This window comes from Anoplopoma fimbria, chromosome 4, assembly GCF_027596085.1.
Source record: "Anoplopoma fimbria isolate UVic2021 breed Golden Eagle Sablefish chromosome 4, Afim_UVic_2022, whole genome shotgun sequence".
Lineage (NCBI taxonomy): Eukaryota > Metazoa > Chordata > Actinopteri > Perciformes > Anoplopomatidae > Anoplopoma > Anoplopoma fimbria.
In genome coordinates this window covers 8,220,503-8,241,671 of record NC_072452.1, presented here as the reverse complement: position 1 = coordinate 8,241,671, position 21,169 = coordinate 8,220,503, and the positions used below count along the sequence as shown (strand labels likewise).

The following is a 21,169-nucleotide window of genomic DNA, read 5'->3' as shown; positions in this document are numbered from 1 at the left end:
TCCATCCCATCACCTCCACTTTAGAGGGAACATTGTTTAAACTCATGCTCGTCTCCTGTAAGCATCAAATGCACTGGAAAAGAAAGGCTTTCATCTACAGCAGGCGGAGCTTTGTGTCTTGCAGTTGTCTCACAAATCTTTTGCTCTTGAAGTCTTCAACAAACTCAACCTATAAAAATTAATATGACCTTTAAATAAGCATATTTGTGGTGTGTCATCTTCCTTGTATGACGTGTAAAAGACTGAAGTAGAAAAGTTTCTGTGGTTTTAAAGCACTTGATATAAATGATATTTCTGTAATACCCTCTCTAAACATAGAGCCTGCTGATTTCCTGTCACACACCCACAGACGCTAACACATGCTTGTAGCTGCATACGCTGGTTATTTTAGTTTGTGCTAGCTTGTGTGTCTGATTGTTGACTGAGCAGCTGGATCTTAATGTGAAATGCAGATTTCCCAAACAATTTGAAGTATGGTTCGATATAAATAGACCTTGTAGCTCACTCCTAATGTGGATTTAACTTTTACACACTCTTCCTAATAGTTTTCTTCGTATGCATTGGTTACTGTTGCTGCTCAGAGATGTAAGTCATGCTGTGATCTCAAACATTCTTTTTATTCGAATTCATAACACGGCATTGTTGAAGGCCACGTCAGATTTTGAATCCCGGCCGCAGCCTGCAGGCTGTGTCAGGCTGCCTGGTATCTCACACCCAGGTGAGAGAGGAGGGCAGCAGAGAGGAGGGATGATCAATCACGCTCAGATCCCCCTAGACCCCCAGGCATGTCTGGGTGAATACATGAGTCCTCCTGGGGGGTCTCTGTGGGGCATCGCCCCCCCCCTCAACGGTTTTCCTCCTCTGTCCTGATTGGGAAACATATCCCCCCGTGAAAGACATCATACTGCCACTGAGGACGACGCATGACATAGAGTATTACTATACTGTAAGAGATGCAGCGCCTTTTAAAAAGGTGTTGAATCAATGTAAGATGACATTCAGTTAATGTGGTTGTTTTAATTAGGTCCAAAATGTTTGATGACTTTCTAAAAAACAAGATAAATAACTGACCCTCTCCTAGAAATGACACTTTTTTTAGTTAAAAGAGGTTTAATCAGCAAGCTCGTAATGCCCAACCAAGCAACAGCATGATGTGGACCAATATGGAACCAATAATGTACTCAGCAGAGAGCAGAGAGAAGGGGCGGAGCGGTGAGGGCCTCCAGTGGGGCGAAACCTTCATTAACGCACAGCAGGACAGCATGGGAAATAGAGGACATCCCCAGAAGCAAACAGACAAATGGGAAGGATGGGAGGGAGTGTTTTGGTCTGTGAGAGTGTTACTTGTTCCTTCTACAGTCAGGTTTTTTTTTTTTACTCTGCATGTAGTGGTAGTTCCTCAGCTTTTCTGTCCCTACCTGTGCCAGAAATGTTGTCCGATAAGTACATTTACCCATGTTTATGTGGAGTTGTGTTTGAAGTGTTTCTAAAGCTGTTAGGGGGATTTCTTTTATCAGTGACTCTGATATGTAAATGTTTAGTTTGTTTATCAGCTTCATTTGCCGGATATGAGTAGTTTTATTTTAATTCAGTGTACGTGCACAGGAATAGAAACGCAGCTATAACTAAGACAGCTAGGTGTGTATACAGTATAAATATACAATACAACATAGAACAACAACATACAATGCCACAAGTCAGACTGTTTCTATTGGTTGTAAGCTACACAGCAGTGCGATGGTGCCTGCTGGAATACATTGAACAACTAATGTAACAGGTTGCTGTATGACGTAGGAGGATACAGTATATCAGTTAACTGTATATTCAGTACACACAGCTGCTTAGATGTCTATTTGGCAGCGATGTGTGCATGCTACATAACACACTGTGCATATAAATGACAACATATATAATTGAACTGATGTTAAGAGTTCAGAGTGACGACAAGCAGTGTTGACTTCAGTACCAGAGCACTTGTGGATCTAAAGCGACACCAGTCGATCGACTATTTAAAGATAATCGACGCTGTAATTCCTCAGTGACTGGTCTTTACATTTAGTGAAACAGCCCCCCCCCCCCCCCCAAGGCATGGACCCCCCCCTCACCAAGGTAATATCCATGCCATCACTCATTCAGCTGAGGTAGTGGCAGATTTATGACACGTCCAGCTGAGAGGAAGATTTTTTGGAGATACAGGGGGTGGAGGTGAGAAAGAGGCAGATGAATGGCTCTATAGACTCTAGAGAGGCCGGTGGGCGGAGACCAGGCTTCTCTCAGGCCTAATTACTTGCAAATTATAAGATTAGAAAATGAACTTGCTTTCACGGTGGAATCCGAGCTGTGCTCATCTATAACTGTTGCCTCCTTCACAATGTGGTATCTGGACCCCAATGTGACCCACTGTTGCTGAGAAACATAGTTCGGTTACAACCTTTTTTGCCCTCATAGCTTTGGTGGGATTCATTTGCATTGCCTGTGGTATGTGACAAAGACCAGTAAAGGCTGTGGTGTCCCGGATTATCAGGCCAAATAGTAACTTCCAGCGGTGGAAATGCTTCCTTAATTTGTCTTTCAAAGCCTCGCAGCTCTTTGAGTGGAATCAATACACGTTGACATCAAAGTGCTGGTGGATCAGCTCTGGATCAACACCTCGGTTAGGTGCGAACTGCACCATGTTATCCATGTAATCCTCCGTTTAGTGTATTCGCTCCATTCTCATTCTAATAGACACTTGTGTGCCCTGTCATACAGCCCACCGGCCCAGGGATTCACAAGGTAAAATAAATGAAACGTGCTCTTCAGAAAGCTTTATTTATAACTTTTATTTTAATTAAACCAAAACAAAAATATTCATAAATAGACACTCAAGTATTTATACAATAAGACGTGAAAAGTGCAAACAGACATTTAACAAATGGGCCATTATTCAGCAGACTGAATAATACTCTGTGTCTACTGTGCTGTAGACCGGTAATAATAGAGCTGAGGCCAGAGAAGAATAGCTGATCTCTGACAACCTGCAGTCACTCAACCTGAATAAAGAATAAATGATGAAGATAAAAATCCATTTATGATCCATATATATATATATATATACATACATACATACATATATATAAACAAACATTATTTCCCCTTGGGTCCACGGTGTCTCCGTCTGTAGCCGTGCCCGTCAGCCCCTTCCCTCCTGGCGCACACGTGCGTCACTATGACCTGGGAGCAGTCTTCGCAGTGCACCGTGCAGCACCAGTGGAATTTGCAGTTGCAGCTGCTCACTACCTCCGTGCGTCTCTCCTCCACCCTCAGGCCGCACTCGTGACACAGCCTGCGGCAGCTGCGCCTCTCCCACTGGGTCAGACCTTCTCCGTGCTGCACACACTCGCGGCCCTCGGTGCCGTACAGCCCCATGCTGGTGTTCCTCCGGCAGTAGTCCGGGGAGTCCTCCAGGTAGATGAGCTCCGTGTGCGCGACCCCGCCGAGCGCGTCCACGATGGCGCCCCGGTTGTCCGCGCTGTTTCCGGCACGCATGCGCCTCTTCTCCACGTCCAGCTTTTGGGCTTGGCTGTGCTTGATCTTCAAGTAGTTGCCGATCTCTCTGAAATCTGAAAGCTGCGTCCAGCAGGTTTGGACACTGCAGCTCTCAGACATGCCGTGACACCTGCAGATGCGCCTCATTGTTGCCTTCACAGCCTGTTGGAAAACTTGGGAAAGTTAACTACTGATAACAAACTGGAGACGGTGAAATGTGAGATAAAAAACAGAGCTTACCAGCCGCCCAGCAGCGTTGTTGTGCAGGTTGACAGCCGCCCTGGAGTCCTGTCCGGTCTCCTGCGCGTCCACGTACTGTTTGGAAATCCTCTCTCCGAAATCCACGTTGTCACTGCAGCCGCCCCACAACCAGCCACGACCGCCTGTACACATTACATTACATTACATTACATTACAGTCATTTAGCAGACGCTTTTATCCAAAGCGACTTACAGGAAGTGTATTCAACATAGGTATTCAAGAGAACTACTAGTCACCAGAAGTCATAAGTGCATCTCCTTTCTTAAACAAGCATCTCAAAGCATAAACCAGAGCAAAAGTATAGTGCAGAGGCAGATTACACCACATACAACTTAAATTAGGTCACCAAATTCAGCCTAATAAAGTTAGGAAATAATATCAGTTGCCATATGCACCTAATGCCACATGCATGTAGATACACCAGCCCCCCCCCCCCATGTGGATATACTGTACATTTTTTTTTTTTATTTGTATTCTTATTTTTTATTTTATTCTATTTTTATTTTATTGTATATATTTATTATCTGTTTCTGTGTAGTTGAGCTGCTGCAACACCCGAATTTCCCCCATGGGGATCAATAAAGGAATATAATAATAATAATAATAATAATAATAATACAAGCGTCAAAGCTGAGTGATGTATTTTTGCATAGAAGCTCACCAATCTTCCCGTTCTTGGAGACATCACAGCCGCAGTTGTCGAGGTCTCCCAGACTGCAGTTCCTGGTCAGAGTGTACATCACCCCCGCTGCACTGATGGCGTGGACGAAAGACGTCTCTCTGGTGGCTGTTGATGAGAGAAAAAGGTCTAAAAACATATAGCAACTGTCCCCAAACAAATCAAATGTCCCCCTGTAAAGGCAACATGTGTAACATTAATAAATAATAAGCCCCTATTCATTTGGACCCATTATTTGAATACTATTCCCCATGTACTGTATGATGTCATGTGTTATTGTACCTATACATTTTTTCAAATCATTTTTTAATAGAAATGAGAATGTCCCGTAACAGGGTGGACATTTGGCCTATGTTAGGTGTGAAGAATTTGGTCAAAATTATTAAAATATAATATCCTGAGCTGGACCAATATATTTTTCTTATAATTTAACATGCCCTCCTTCAGATGATAAGATAAAATCATGGAACATTTTAAAGTTTTTGATAGAAAGTTACCAGACTGAAATGGCACCGAATAGTAGGAATGACCCATACACATTACGCATGACCATTTTTCTTCTGCATTCTAGGACCTGCATGCATAACTCAATGAAGGAATTGTATTTATGATCTTAACCTACCTCGTTTTAGTCCTTTGGCCTGAGTGGCTGAGTCGGGACAGTCCCATCTATCCCACGCAAACTGGTGTTTGCACTCCTCAGTCCCACTCTGTGCGCCGCGCTGCACGCTGGTTGCATAGGTGAGATAGGCCTGCAGGGGAGGCAATGCCATCTTAGTTTGGCACGATTCACATTTTTGAAAGGTTATCCTAAACGTTGTCAGAGTAATCTAATCTATTTAATAATAATAATAATAATGAATTTTATTTGTAATGCACTTTATATTGAGCAAACAATCTCAAAGTGCTACATAAGAAAAAAAAAAGAAAAGTAAAAGTTAAAATTTAGAGATAGAACGTCTCTCCAAAGGAAACAACTAATGAAAGGCTTTTTTAAAAAGGTAGGTTTTTAGGCCTTTTTTAAAAGTGTCCAGGGTCAGTGGTTTACCTTGGGTCCCGTCATAAGAAAGTTACTTGCCGCCCTGAGAGGAAAATAAGAGTATTAAGAATGAAACCAATCTTAAGTTGACACACACACAAATAGAGAAGATGCAGGCAAACAGTAAATAGTCTCTTACCAAGCATGTCCCAGACACGTTTTGTATAAAAGAGGCAGGAGCCAAAAAAATGCATGCGCCATTTCCACCTCCACGGTTGTCCCTCAAAGTAAAGATCTATTTGGCCCCGTGTGCTGCAACTTTCTCCTTTATTTGAATGAAGAACAAATGGTACTCTTGTTCTTTGTCCCCGAGGCCCGAAGCAGCTGATTGGTTGACGAGTTGAGGAAACGCCCATATGCGCACTTCAAAGGACGGCATTATATATCCCCGAGGCCGTACGACACCGGGACACCAATATACAACCCGCATCCCAAAGACAAATCAGCTGGACTCATGTGTATTGTAGAAAAATATTTATTAGGTTACATTTTCAAAAAAATATATAATACAATTTTCAGACTTCACAGAAGACAGACGCAACAAATCCCCTTAACGAGTGAGCAGGCCCTCAAAACACATAGTTTGATTTACAGGTTTAAATCAATAAGAACAAGTGCATTTAAAGGCTTCAGGTGACGTAACAACACTCCTGTTCTCCAGAACCAATGCCTACTGATGTCCATGATGATGTAACACATTACATTTGAGGAAGATAGTCAACACATGGCAATCAGTGCCGGCGCGCACGGTGCCTGCGCTTCGTCTTATTATGAGGTTTTCTCCCCCTTCTTTGCGTGCACAGTAATATTTGGTAACGACTTGCGTGCATTTGTCGCACCTCACCGTGCAGCACCAGTGGAATTTGCAGTTGCAGCTGCTGACGACCTCGATGCGTTTCTCCAGCACCCGGAGGCCGCATTCATAGCACAGCCTGCGGCAGCTCTGCCTCTCCCACTGCGAGATGTTCTTGTTGCTCTTCAGACACTCCCGGCCCTCGGTGCCCGGATGCCCTCGGCTCCGGTTCTTCACGCAGTAGTCCGGGGAGTCCTCCAGGTAGATGAGCTCCGTGCGGGCGATGCTCCGGAAGGCCTGCTCGATGGCACCCCGGTTGTCCGCGCTGTTCTCCAGCTTCTTGGCCTGTTCGTGCTTCATCTTCAGGTACTTGCCCACCTCTCTGAAATCGGCCAGCTGCATCCAGCAGGTTTGGATGCTGCAGCTCCCGGACACCCCGTGGCACTTACAGGCTCTCCTCATGGTCGCTTTGATAGCCTGCCAAGAGAGCCAGAGAGTTAGTGAGGAAATCCAATTATCCAACCTGCACCACTTCTCCATCTTGCATTTGAACCCATGCCACAGACAAAATACATCACTTTTCCATTACATTACATTACATTACAGTCATTTAGCAGACGCTTTTATCCAAAGCGACTTACAATAAGTGTATTCAACATAGGTATTCAAGAGAACTACTAGTCACCAGAAGTCATAAATGATCTCCTTTCCTAAACAAGCATCTCAAAGCATAAACCAGAGCAAAAGTATAGTGCAGAAACAAACTAATACGAATACAATAATTGCAACAGACTAATCCGAATATAGTAAGTGCTACAAACTCCTACTCCCACTGCCACCAGTAGCAGTACACTTATATCTCACCAGTCTGCCTGCCTCGTTGTTGTGTCGGTTGACTGCTGCGCGTGAATCGTGCCCGCCCTCCAGCGCGTCCACAAACTGTTTGGAGATTTTCTCTCCAAACGCCACGTTATCACTGCAGCCTCCCCAAATCCATCCTACACCACCTGTGGGTTCAGAGAAATGCACGTTCAGTTCTAAGAACAAAAAGTCTCACAAAACAAAAAAGTTTGACCGTAAATAGACCAGACAATAAGAGAGATGTGTACCTGTCTGTCTAATCCTGGAGTCATCACAGCCGCAGTTGTCAAAGTCTCCCATACTGCAGTTCTTGGTGAGCGTGTACATCACTCCTGCTGCACTGATGGCGTGGACGAAAGACGTCTCTCTGGTGGCTGTTGATGAGAGAAAAAGGTCTAAAAACATATACTCTAAAACATATAGCAACTGTCCCTTTTTGTTTTTTACAAACAAATCAAATGTCCCCCTGTAAAGGCAACATGTGTAACATTAATAAATAATAAGCCCCTATTCATTTGGACCCCGCTGCACTGATGGCATGGACGAAAGACGTCTCCCTTGTGGCTACAATAAAGAAAGCAAATCACAATATTTTTTAGTTTGCGATCCAATTTGGGGCCATGAATGCGCAAAAGCTGCGCTCAAATAAGGTGCGTAAAAGGCAGTACAGCACTTAAATAGGCTAATAATGTTGGGTATTTTTTTGGTGTTTTATGATTGTGGTTTCAGCAAGTCACTAAAGTTATTGTTTGTGTCCCTCCTCCACTGAGGTCACATTACAGGCATATGGATTTGAGTATCTTACCACTCCGGAGGCCGTTGTGCGTGGACAGCTGGAGCGTGTTTTCTGGGCAGTTCCACCTCTCTAAGGCGAACTGGTGCTTACACTCATGCATCCCACTCTGTGCGCCCACTTGCACACTACCGGCATAGGTGAGGAAAGCCTTTGGAGAGAAAGAAGGGAAAACAGTCAGTACTGCATTTAACCAATGTTTTTTTTTTTTTTTTTTCCATTACAAAGTCATCTAAATATTTGAATTTACAGAAGAAGATTTTACGCACAATAAATGCCCAGGTGGCTCGAGCGTAAATTCAATTCAATTCAATTCAGTTTATTTTGTATAGCCCAGAATCACAAATTACAAATTTGCCTCAGAGGGCTTTACAATCTGTGCACATGCGACATCCTCTGTCCTTCCCTAAATGTATTTACCTTAGGTCCAGTCATGAGGAAATTATTCACCGTCCTATAGGAAAGAAAACATGACAGCCACGTTAATCCAAGGTCACTGACAAACAGACATCACACTGTGCTATTTCAGAAGAATTCATCTAAAAGTTAGTGACATACCAAGCTGATGCAAACTGAAAATGACAGCACATGGACAGCACCATGGTCGGGAGCAGAGTCAAAGGTCCCATCGCTGTACTCCAGACGGAGGCCCGTGTGTTTAGTATCCAAGTCGTGGGTGCCAAGAGAGAGAGAGATGGAGATGGAGAGAGAGAAAGGACGGCACTCAAGCTGTACCCAGACTCCTCGCTGATGGTATATATATGTCCCTGCCCCTTTGATTGACAGATTTGTCCCGCGGGTAACGTTTCACTGTGAAGACTCGTCGACGACGACATTGATCGTCCTATAGACAAATGGGAGCCGTCGGTGCATAAGTGCACTTCAAAGAAGTGACGCAGACACTTAAACAGCCCCTCATTCATTCACCTGCCGTTCCCAGGCTCTGATCCCGATACCTTTCACCACGAAATGAATCATATGCTGTGTCTATCATCATATATGAGCATATATGAACAGACAGGGCGAATAAATATATATATATATATATCATATACTATTATAATTCCAGGTGTATCATGACAAATAGGCAGACACCTTTATGCTCAGATTGCTGAATCATATAAGCCTCTATCATATTGCTGTAGGACTATTGCAATGATTTATTGTTAAGGGATCGAGGCCACAACACAACTCAGACATTAAGCAATAAATATGGTTCCTCATTATTACATTACAGTTCGAAATATAGTACTGAGAGGCAGTTTTGAGGCTTCATGTGTAGTTGGAAACGTTTGGGAAATGGCAGCAGTGCCCCAGGGGGAAAGACCGACTCCATGGCCATAAAGTCTTTCAGGAGCTGGTGGTGAATAGTCATGTAAATACCGCCTCACACATCGGCGACATTGGCATCGTCTTGATAATAGGATAATAGATGTTTCCCTGGGAAACCACTTGGTGTGAAAACAGTCTGGAATTTACAAGAGTGTAAACAAATAAGAGCTTTTTTTTTTTTTTTTTTTTTTTTTTTTTTTAAACATTGTACGGTCAATATATTTTTTTTCATAGGTGGTTTTGATTTGTAGATTTAAGTAAATATATCATGTCGACCATTCAGTATAGATATCTGGGATTATCCAGCACTTAGTCCCATCACAATTAATCCTGATTATCCTTGATTTAGCCTCCATAATCATCAACAGTCGTCATCATGCCAGTTTCTGCCATTTCATACTCATACTGTGATTGTATGTGAGAGAATTTACCGAGTTAGTGATTAACATTACAGTTTTTCTTTTATTTATTTTTTTAAATCAAATCGCTTACACTTGTTAAATCCACTTTAAACCACTCAAAATCCCTTAAAACAACAATAGCCGGCCGGCTGGGCGAGTCCTCCACACAATGAGGAGAGGTGGAGGAGAGGTGGAGGTGAGGATAATCCCCACTAATTAGATATCGCCCGCATTCATGCAGATGGGACTGAAACCTAGAGCCCCTCAACACCTTGTTAGGAAATAATACAGCGCGATTAAAAATCAACCTGCGGCCATTCATAATTTATCCTCCTTTAACGAATTTAATAGGTTAATAACCCGCAAACAATAGTGGTCTAATTCAGCATGGGTGCTATGGTTGTCTCATAAACACCGAAACTCTGTGGGACAAATCACGGGGGTGACGTCATTTAAAGAAATGTATTACATTTTATTATTATATTATATATTTTTTTTTAAATTGACAAATCAGAAATATTGTTCACCTGTCAAATGTCAACTTGATAATTAAGATAAAATAAGATACCATAAAATAATCCTTAATTCCCAAAACGGGGAAATTTACAGGATTACAGCAGCAAAAAAAAAAAAAAAAAAAAAAAAGTATTTTAAATAAGTAAATAAGAAAAATAAAAAATCCACAATAACTAAAAAAAATCTTATGAATACAGACAGAATAATTCTAGTTATAGTATTGCACAGTGTATTCGTATTGCACAGATTGTTTAGTGCTCTGTTCATTAGTGTATTTATTATATGTTAAGGCCCTTATCATCAGTTTTAGTAATATAAACTCGAGTTAATCATAATCATATTTTTCATGTAAGTTGTGTGTATTCCAGCTCAGCTGCTTACAGGAGAGGAAACGGCAGGCTGGGACTCTTGTAATACACTATCTTAAAATAACATGAGGTAAAAACGCGCCCTAATTAAATTGTTCTAACAGACATCTCAGACACATTAGGCCGTCCGGGGAGCGCTCACCAGTGATTTATGGCAATCTGAGGTGAGAGAAACGGGGCAATAAAGGCCCGGGAGGTGACAGGCCCGACAGGCCGCGGATGGGTGGTAGGACTGGTGACGCCAGCCAGAGACATCAGAGGCTGCAAAGGACCATGCTAGTGGGCTGCTGGTATAGAGTTAAACAATAATCTGTTATTAAGAAATAAGGAAGCATCTAATCATTGTAATAATAATAATAATAATAATAATAATAATAATAATAATAATTAAGCCTTTATTAGTCCCATTAATGTAGGAAAGACCACAGACCACATGCAGACAGCAGACCACATGACAATAAAAACACTGTGCAATAATGGTTAATATAGTTTTTTTTCTGTCTGTAAATATTATATTTCAGTTATTGTGTTTTTCTACTGTTTTTATTGCTTATTTATAATACTTGTTTTTTTATTTTATTTTTATTTTTTATTTTCATTTTTATTTTTATCTTGTCTTCTTTACTATGTCTCTTGTGTGCACTTTAACTCTATGCTGCTGTAAGCCTGCAAATTTCCCCGCTGCGGGACTAATAAAGGATTATCTTATCTTATCTTATCTTATCTTATCTTAAGATCTGTAAAAATAGTTAAGAAATTGTTACACTCAAATAGTTTTTCAATGTTACTATGTCTTTCTTTATTGTATGTCATATTTATTCAAAATGCCCAACAGTCTGTTTTTATTCCATGGTGGTATTGTTACAGTGCTGCTTTTGATTAGTGTTTTGACACTCTCGATTGGTTGCCACTAGTCCCGCCCCCTTCGCCTTTCAGCCAACCACATTCCTGCAGCCTCAAGCTTCCTCAGCTACTGCCAGCTAGCTCCTGCTATAGCTACATAGAGCTTTCAGTGCTGGCAATAGTGTGTTTCTTCACTACTGTAATATGGCTGTTAATAGTCACTGAATGAAACCAAGTAGGGCTTGTTTGGTTGATAACATGCCAGGAAATAGTGAAATAAAATAGCCATAACAATCCCCCGGAGCCCAGGGCGAGGTCTTCAAATAGCTGTCTTCTCCTGATTAAAAGTCTAAAATCTAAAGGTTTTAAATTAGCTATCATAAAACAATAAGAACAAGCAAAAACTCACATTTGAGAAGCTGGAAACATTGAAACCTTTGACTCTAATTAACCGATTATCAGATTGCCTGTTCATTTTCTGTCCATTTATCAAGTTATGGTTTAAGTGCAAATGCCACGCAAAAACTCACAATCTGAGCTAGCTTAAAACATTAGCAGACTTGCTGCCTTGTTGAGTCAATTCAAAGGAGAATTGGCTCAGCCGTAGTTGACTTAGGTCATAAATGTATTAATATGTTGGTTCAGTTATCTCTATATATGACTATGGTTATGTGTTTAATATTAGCCACTTGTAGTACATTACCATTATAATAAGGTATGAAAATGTGTGTTGCCAACCCGTATTCTTAAATGTTTGTTTCAGTAAAGTACTCAGGAATGTGGCCCCTGTTTGTGCATGAACTACGGCTATAAATATGCACTCATGAGGTGTGAATTACATAATACGTACATACTTTACAATACTTGTATACTGTACAGGCCAATTTGAAGCAGCCTAGAGCAATCTTTTTTATTGTGTATTTATTCCATTTCCGTGCATGATGAGTCCATGCCTCATGAGTATATATAAGAATCTGCACATGCACACAAAAGAAACAGCAATATGCACAAGGCGGACTGGTTCCATGTCTTCATATTTATTTCATAAAGAAAAGTAAAAAGTTTATTAAGAAAACATCCCACATGATTGACTCCGAGTGCTCCCACAAATGTAGACCCCTCCCCTCTCCCATATAGCCTGGATGCCTGTCCATCTCTCTGTGCTACATCACTACACCACTCCTCAGTTTGGCAATATTGGTGACTTGTTAGCTATAGGCTAACAGTGCAAGACAGACACCCAGGCTAAAGTTTTTTTTTTCTCCACCAAAGTGGTAAGAGAGCCCCCATGTGAGGATGCCATACACCCTTACGGCACCCCAAGGGAGCTCAAGAGCACCCTTATCCGAAGACAAAGCAAGAGATTGAAATACTGTGATAATCAAAAGAAAGTGCTTTTTGCTGTGGCATCTCAGCGTCTTCTCTTCACGTGCTCAGAAGTCAAGGTGTGGCATCGCCTTTCCTCTCTTGCTCGATGGCTGGGGAAGAGAGGAAGAAGACAGATTAGGTCAGCAGGCGTGTGTTTAGTGCGTACGTGAGAGAGGATGCTGCTGGTGGATTTGCATTACATCAATGATGTGCTGATGTTGCAGCAATTCTTTTTTTTTTTTTTTTTTTTTTTTTTTTTACTGCTGCTCTGCTAGCTGAGCATGTGGTCTTTTGACGGCAGTGGAGGTGATGAGTAGCTACTGACAGGGAAATTGTTGCAGGGGTGTTGAGGATTCAAAAACTGCCTAGAAACACACAGTCGCAAGGGGCACTCACTCTCTTTGGTGGGCAGAGGGTTTTTCTCTTTTGTCTCCGTCTTCTTCAGCTTCGTCTTGTCGAAACGGGCGATCTCAGTCATATCAGGCTTGTCGGACATTTTGGCTGTGAAAGATGAGAAGAACAAATGAGCACACAAGTTTGACCTTTCCTGTTAGCCATCACACTGATAATACAGCATTACACAATAGGCACAAATCTATTATATTAGATATATTCTACAGTGTAGGACCAATGTTTTCACCAGTGAGAAATCTTGATGGCTTTGCCTGCTATTGAAGATAATCTTTGTAACCTACTGCACATACAGGGAGTGGCTACAACATTTGCAGCTCACTCCTGTCCACATGGATGCCTGTGAGTGGTCGCTGCCTCACACACTCTTGATATTCTCCTCTCCAAAATGCCCATTTAGTTAGGTAAGAACAACTGTTCCTCCCTTTGTCTTTGCCTTTCCCTAGCTGAGGCTGAGGTCTTTGTTCTCTTCCTCCGCATCCTCTCTCTCTCCCTCTCTCTCTGCCTCTGCATCCACCCCTGCAGCCTCGTGGATTTAGGTAATGCTCCACTGCAGTCATATTCCCGACCTAGCCGCAGGTCTGACTAATCTGTCTCGCACAGTCTGGCCTGGTCACGCCTGTTTCGACCACTGCTCTGTCAGAGACCGCTGTGGAAATGTGACAAGCCCACTAGCCCGCAGCCAGTCATTTTGCGAACCAAGCTCCTGTAAAATCATTCTCACTAGTCTGAATTTGAATGGGGGCCTAATAGAATGGCTTTGACATAGAAATAGACATGCTGGGCACAAGGCCAGACTTTAAAATATTCCCCTTTCTTGAAACGAGGCGGACTGAATCATTTCTCGATTACCCTTTAGCTAAAATGGTGTCTGTATCCAGCCCTGCCAAGACTTGATAACAACAGCAGCAGTCATAACCTCACCTTTTTCAATTCGTCAATAAATCTAATTATTCAAACATTTGATCATTGTTCCCTCATCACCACCATCATCATCATCCTCAACATCCCTCTTTCACAGCTGCCATCAGCAGTCAGCCTCCACTCATCCAGCCACACCCCAAATCCTTTGTTTGGCTCCAGTAAAACCGAGCCAGAAAGAGACACACCGACACAGAGACATTAAGAAAAACACTGAAGGAGAGATGAGTCGTTCTTACCGGTGTTCAACACAGCAGTGGGCTAAAAATCCACCGGCGGAGAGAGCAGGGAGGGATAGAGACACAGAGATGGAGAAGGGAGAGCGATGCGGAAGCTGAGTGAATCTGCCGGTGTGTGCACGCCTGCCTGCATCTAGGGTGTGGGTATAAGAGGGAGGGAGGGGGAGAGAGAGAGGAGGAGGAGAGAGAGAGAGAGAGAGAGAGAAAAGCTTGGTCAGCCTTCCTCCATGACATAAATATTAATGTTCTCGAGGGAAAAGACTAGAGGAAACCAACCTCTGATAGGAAGCAGATGTCCATCTAAATCGGAGATGGATTATGATAAATCAGTTAGGTCTTACATTGTGTTTATTATAGATCGATAACACAGCGTTTTTGCTGACTAGGTCAGAGACACACTGCATGAGATGGTGAAAATTCTATTTTGTCTACTTCTAGAGCCAATCATAATGGACTATATGAATGGTAAATGTTCTTGCATTTATATAGCACATACATTCATACACTGATGGAAGGGATGACCATAAAAGGGGTCATACTGTTAATCGGTATCTAATCTAATACTCATTCAAACAACGATGGCACACCCTTCAGGAGCAATTTGGGTTTCAGTAACTTGCCCAAGGGCACTTTGAGCATGCGGACTGGAGAAGCTCAAACTGCAGCTCTTCCTTATTAGCGTTTGACCAATGACAACTTCCGAGTACTTTGACTGTGCTTCTTTCCTTTTATAATATCCATTACATACTGAGAATGTGTCAGAGGTATGAGTATTTATAAAACATGTAATGACTTTTTTATTTTTACATTTATAGGGACATATTTTCACACATTACATATCTTTCATGTAGTGTTTATTTTTATAGGGACAAATATATGGCATGGACCAGTGCCACATACCACAGCATTTATAGCCCGAGCTAATTTGCAATGAGCATCCTTAAAAGGGCCTTTATACAGAAACGCAAACTCAACAAGAAAAAGCGTACAAAACACAATCAATTGCCATCAAACTCAATCTGGCTAATAGCATAGGTCCATGGGAACCTCTGTGACTGCTCCTTTAAACCTCTCGCATGCTGAAATGTTTTCAGCATTAGAGCATTTAGTATTTAGATAATTAAAGCGATGACAGTTTATTCCACCCCTTGCATTGGTCAAATCACTGTAGAAAACCCTATTTAATTATGTAATGTTTATTTTTATATGGGCAAGTATAAAGCATGGTCCAGTGCCAAATGCCACAGTATTTATAGCCCAAGCTAGTTTTGCAATGACCATCATTCGTCCATCAAAGCTCAACATGAAAATACATATAAAGCAACACAAAACTAAAACAATTAAGTGAAAATATACAGAACACACACATGATACAATGCAACTACAATTGTGATTGAATCATTGATCACACACGTTTAGAGCTGAAACAGTCAGTCGATACTTGATCAGTCGATCAACAGAAAATGATTCAACTACAGTATTTGCATAATCAATAAACCATTCAAGTCATTTTTAAAGTAACTTCTACATTTTTATATACTCTGTCGTTAACCTTTTCTCAATACCAAATAACACCTTTTTTTACAACATGTTTTTGCTGCTTGTCAGCATCTGAGCCGTTATTTACATATCCGTATGTAAGGCTTCAACGTTATTTGTCCCATATTTAGTCTGCGACTGATCAAGCAGCTCTTGATCACATCAGGCTCAAATAAAGCCATGACATGCAGAGCTCGTCATGAAACCTGCTATGTCTGTAATCTTGCCGGAGGTACAGTTACGGCCTGCTGATGCAGCCGGGGAGGGCATCTATCTCAGAATAGCACAGTGACGATGAGTCAGCATGACCTCAACCTTTGAAATGATACAATGAGCCGAGCAGGCGGCTGCTGGTAAGTGCCGCGTTAATGCGTGACATCATATCACAGGATCACAATGAGGTCATACGGTCATACTGCACATGCCTCTGAGTGCTCTGTAAGCAGGATGCAGCACCACCTGCTGGCTCAAATGTGGAACTGCTACATTTAACCCGAGCTGTGGTGGATGTGGACTTCACACATTCAAACACATTTAATAACAACAACATGCAGACGTGTTACACTGTTGCTCAACATGAAGTTTGCTGAATGCAACACACACACACACACACACACACACACACACACACACACACACACACACACACACACACACACACACACACACACACACACACACACACACACACACACACACATACCTCATAATCTGGACTCACCTTTGTGATGGACCTATGGAGCTAATTATGAGTCAGCGCTCTTTATACCACGCACTGATTCAGCCTTTCAGGCGCATTTCTATTGAGTTGTTTGTTTCTTTGGGATGCCGTGTATGTGTGTGTAGGGGAGATCCTTGACCTTCCCCTAATTTGCCTCAGCTCTCCTATTAACCTTTCAGTTTGAAATGTTACCATATTTGAAGCTCGGAGACAAGATGCACATAGACAAAGGTCAAATATAGCAGCCTAATGACCTATCAGAACAGTCAGACAGACCACTGGCTGCTGGTGGACGGTAATGGACCAGTAAACCTTTTCTGGCATCAAGTCAGTCTCCGCGCTGTTTGTCGATGTCTAGAAGGATCACAGTGTGAGTGATAAACACATTATGAGATTATGTATAGTATCAGCCAGGAGATGGCAGCTAGTCTTAGCAGTTTCTGAAGATGGATAAATGTTATAACTGGAGTATCTATCTATCTATCTATCTATCTATCTATCTATCTATCTATCTATACTCTGCTTTATTTAGCAATATTCAAAATACATAGGGAGACTTTGTTAGTGCACACTTAACAGTCATGCTCACATATGGTGTAAACACAGGATGGCAGCACAGGACTATTAAAAAACAGTGTTCAGGCAGTGAGCTGCACTGAGGAACAGTCCATGAGCGCCCACCAGGGTGCACTCATCCCTCAGCACAAAGCAACAGCTTGTAGCAGCTTGAGTCCTAATGTCACTAATGTGATTTTAAAAAAAAAAGAAGAAGAAGAACTCTTCACGCTTTTCCAAACACAGTTTCTTCCACACTTGTGTGTTAATAGCGAGTAGAGTTTCGAGCCAGATAGTTCAGTGACACCAAGGGAGAACAGGACATTTGAAATGAGTGGAAAGAGAAAATATTTTCAATTCCGCAGTGAAGCTTCAAGTGCAGCAACATTAACTTTCATGAATATGGCGAATGAGCATGCAGTGTGATTCATGTACTACAGCTCTGTGATTTATTTGTTTGACTGTTGATTTAATAGTTTTATTTTGTGTGGATTTGTTGTGTTGGTTTGTGTTAGTTTAAGGTAACAGGTCAGTAAAGACACACTAAAGTATAATAGTAAATATATCTTAACATGATAACAAAGTTTCAGCATGTTAGCATGTTGAGCTAGCTGTCATTATCATTCTACTCTCTGTGTGCCAGTGCAGCCTCAAAGAGTCGCTGGCATGTCTGTGAACTTGTTTTTATGACTGTTAACAATTCACTCTCATCTTTCTACCATCACACGTCTCACACTTTCTCCCTCCTTGTGCTCTGGTTCATGTTTTAGCCCCCTGCAGCTGTGTTCTCCGACACATTAAATGTTAACAGGAATAGACACTTGCACACAGGTGAAGTTGTTTTACATCATCCAAGTTGATTGAAGATGAGATCAAGCGTTGGCAATGAATGATGGGTAATTACGAACTACTATCACACAAGTCTAATGCTGCCAGGCATGTTTTATTTTTTATTATCAGCCTTCAGCCAACAGAATGAAGGAACTCATTGTCATTTAGTGTAAGTGCTGACTTATCTCTCAAACAAATCTGCTTACTTCACGGTCAAAGAGGAATTAACAAAAATGGAGCAATAGTGCAGACAAGCCAGACTGGAGTGTTTTTCAGGAGAGTTGTGTGTGGACAGGTTAGAACAGTCCGGCCAGATAAGAGCGCTTCCTCAGCTCGTAATCTCCCCCGACTAATGATGCAGCATTTGATTGGTGCCTCGCATCCCATCACCCGGCCAATGAGCTGAGAGTATCTCGGTGTGGAGGAGTTATCTCACCTAGCCAGCTGGAGGACAGTGACAGAGATGAAAAGAGGAGAAAGAAAACAGCAGAGAGGGGAGAGGAGATGGAGACAGCGATGAGGGATGAGGAACCAAGAGAGAGGAAGCGATAGATGGAAGATTAGAGTGCTGCTATAAACACCGAACACATTTGTAATGCACCTTATCAGGTATCAGGGAGTAATGGCAATCTCTGAATTTAAAGCCCATAATGGTCATTGTCTGTGTGTGTGTGTGTGTGTGTGTGTGTGTGTGTGTGTGTGTGTGTGTGTGTGTGTGTGTGTGTGTGTGTGTGTGTGTGTGTGTGTGTGTGTGTGTGTGTGTGTGTGTGTTACATCGCTCTTCCTGGAACATCTGTAGGGTGAGTTTAAGCTTTGTTTGCAGAGCTTAACACATCAAAGTAAACGTCCTCCATGCATCTTCACCCCTTCAAATTCCTTCTTCATCTCCTCCTCTAGTGTTTAACTCTTCATTTCTCTCAGGGATGAATGGGATATATTAAGCGTGCACACAACTGAAGGATTGAATGGACTAAGCCAACAATCAATCCTTTAAATCCACGTAAATGAAATGAACAAATGAGGTGCAACACAAAGAAATGTACTCATTTGTTAAAACTAAAAGGACGAATGGTATCGAGAGAATGATCTCTTGCCTTAAGGAATACAAAGTTGTTTATAACTGGCAATTAAAATGATAATGAGTTAGTAAATGTTAACTTCTCCAAAGTAACGCAGCTTTATAAAAGGGATTTTGTTCCCGTTCTTTCTTAAGGGAAACGATAAACCTGCTAAGCGAGAATGCCATTAAAGGCAACGCACAGAAATGCAACAACATTAACAATGCATACAGGTACACATTGGTAAATCAAGGCTATTATCGGCCGCTTTCAGTTGGTTGTTTTTGATATAATTTAGTTTATGACAGGCAGTTACATATTGCTGTGCAGCTAAACCAGCTGTATGGCCAATCAATACCTGTTGTTTAACATAGGGGACGTCTTCAAAAGTTTTGTTTTGTCCAATCAACAGTCCAAAACATGAAATTATTAAAAGAAAAGCAGCAGATCCTCACATTTAACAAAGCAAAAACAACGAACGTCAAAACTGTTTAGTGGTTACTTCATCGATCAATCAACTAAACCTTCCAGCTCAACTTTCTACTCCGTATTCGACACATTTTGGGTCTCAATTTCAATCTTATCTGTTGCGCTACTTCCCTCTGTGGCTGTCTTGGATTTTTGTGTCTGTCTGTATATGAGCAGACAGGACGCTCGCGGTAGTTGTTCAAGATGTATCTCTGCTTTTGATCTAATACGGTTAATAAATGTTCGGCCTAGATGGCAATCAGAGTTCAGGATCAGATAACAGTTATGTCTTTGTTGAATCTGTCTTTGATGTGTTTTTCAGATAAGTACCATAATTGTGTTTGTTGAGTGATGTTGTTTATCCTGAGTCCAGCTAGAAGCAGTGCTAGTGGGGTTTTACTATGAATCCCATGACCAGGCGACACTATAAGCTTTTACAGGGTTGATGTTATAGATTAGGAGTCTTATATGTTTGCATATAAGACTACAAAGGCCATTTTATAGGATGCTTGTACCATTTGGCCATGTTCCCAGTGTATATCCAGCACTCTGGCATCTCCTGACAAATAAGCATAATAAATCCAGAAGCACAAGGACATGCAAATGAACAGAAGAGGGAGCTGAAATTACACAAATCCAGCAACAGCTAATAGCACAAAAAACACAGGCAACAGAGAGGTCTGACGTATGAGCTGTGGACATCTGCATTGTGAAGCGATAAACAAGTTAATGGGAGAGAGGGAAGGAGAAACGCAGAATGGAAGTCAGTCCCCGGCAGCTCCTGGCCATGCTGAGGACCGCCACCCTTCAAGCTGTCAGAACACAAGTCCACTTAAAAAACAATATTTAAATCCCGGTTTTGTCTCTTTATTGCACCTCTTTGGTAAATAGTAGAGATAAAGTGGCATGTTTGCTAGTAGCCATAGCTGTTTCTAAAATCTAAATACATATCATACAAAAATGTAAATAGAAGGTTCAATGTTTTGGTTTCCAGCATGTGCCAACAAATATGTAATTTTGAACTAAATTTCACGTTATTTTCATCTTACGGATCATTTCAACGGCGTTGCTTTGCTATGCAACAACTTGGGTCCATGTGCCCTTCCTGTCAGCTTATGTCATTTACATACATTTTTGCAATTTAGGATTTTGCGAGAACAAAACTTCTCTCTTGAATAAAACAGTGCTGAAAGCATTTTATTTTCCCGTTCTCCAAACCCAAATCGAAGATGCTTTCATGCTTTCCTCAGTCAACAGCCTACGATGAGGTAGTCCTTTGTGATCCCATAGAGTGAGAGGGCTATTAGTGTTTACTGTAACATTCAAATGAAAGCTGTGTGGGCTGCGTGAGTCATAGGGGAGTTAAGATGGTTACCAAGAAACTGTAACATGTCCCCGTCACAGTCTCTGGCACAGCCGTGGTGGCCTTTGATGGACAGAAATAGAGCAAGATTGCAGACTCAACACTAATATCTATAGTAGAGGAAGTCTTTTATTGCAACAGCTTTACAAGTACAGTACTGCAACACTCTTATAATAATAGCATGTTCTATCTTTGACTAGTTCAAAATGCCAGTACAGTATTAAACTACCCTATTTGCAGATATATATTGTTTTGTCATGGGACGGCAGAAAAAGAGTCTT

At 41.7% G+C, this 21,169-nt stretch overlaps 3 protein-coding genes across 3 annotated transcripts; all 3 read right to left on the bottom strand.

Annotated features, from left to right (window-relative positions):
- Positions 1-3,126: 3,126 nt before the first annotated feature.
- On the bottom strand, positions 3,127-5,708 carry LOC129090529 (protein Wnt-8a-like). Its single transcript, XM_054598176.1, has 6 exons — positions 5,647-5,708; positions 5,517-5,550; positions 5,091-5,220; positions 4,451-4,576; positions 3,769-3,911; positions 3,127-3,690 (listed from the first exon to the last, which is right to left on the bottom strand). The coding sequence occupies exons 1-6, from the start codon at positions 5,706-5,708 to the stop codon at positions 3,127-3,129; spliced, it is 1,059 nt and encodes a 352-aa protein (XP_054454151.1).
- A 530-nt stretch (positions 5,709-6,238) lies between these two features.
- On the bottom strand, positions 6,239-8,583 carry LOC129089868 (protein Wnt-8a-like). Its single transcript, XM_054597261.1, is given in 7 exon segments — positions 6,239-6,288; positions 6,291-6,777; positions 7,165-7,307; positions 7,410-7,535; positions 7,967-8,105; positions 8,375-8,408; positions 8,513-8,583. Coding segments are annotated over 7 exon segments (1,050 nt in total).
- A 3,846-nt stretch (positions 8,584-12,429) lies between these two features.
- On the bottom strand, positions 12,430-14,446 carry tmsb2 (thymosin beta 2). Its single transcript, XM_054597262.1, has 3 exons — positions 14,354-14,446; positions 13,179-13,283; positions 12,430-12,892 (listed from the first exon to the last, which is right to left on the bottom strand). The coding sequence occupies exons 2-3, from the start codon at positions 13,276-13,278 to the stop codon at positions 12,855-12,857; spliced, it is 138 nt and encodes a 45-aa protein (XP_054453237.1). The 5' UTR covers positions 13,279-13,283; positions 14,354-14,446; the 3' UTR covers positions 12,430-12,854.
- Between the last annotated feature and the right edge of the window lie 6,723 nt (positions 14,447-21,169).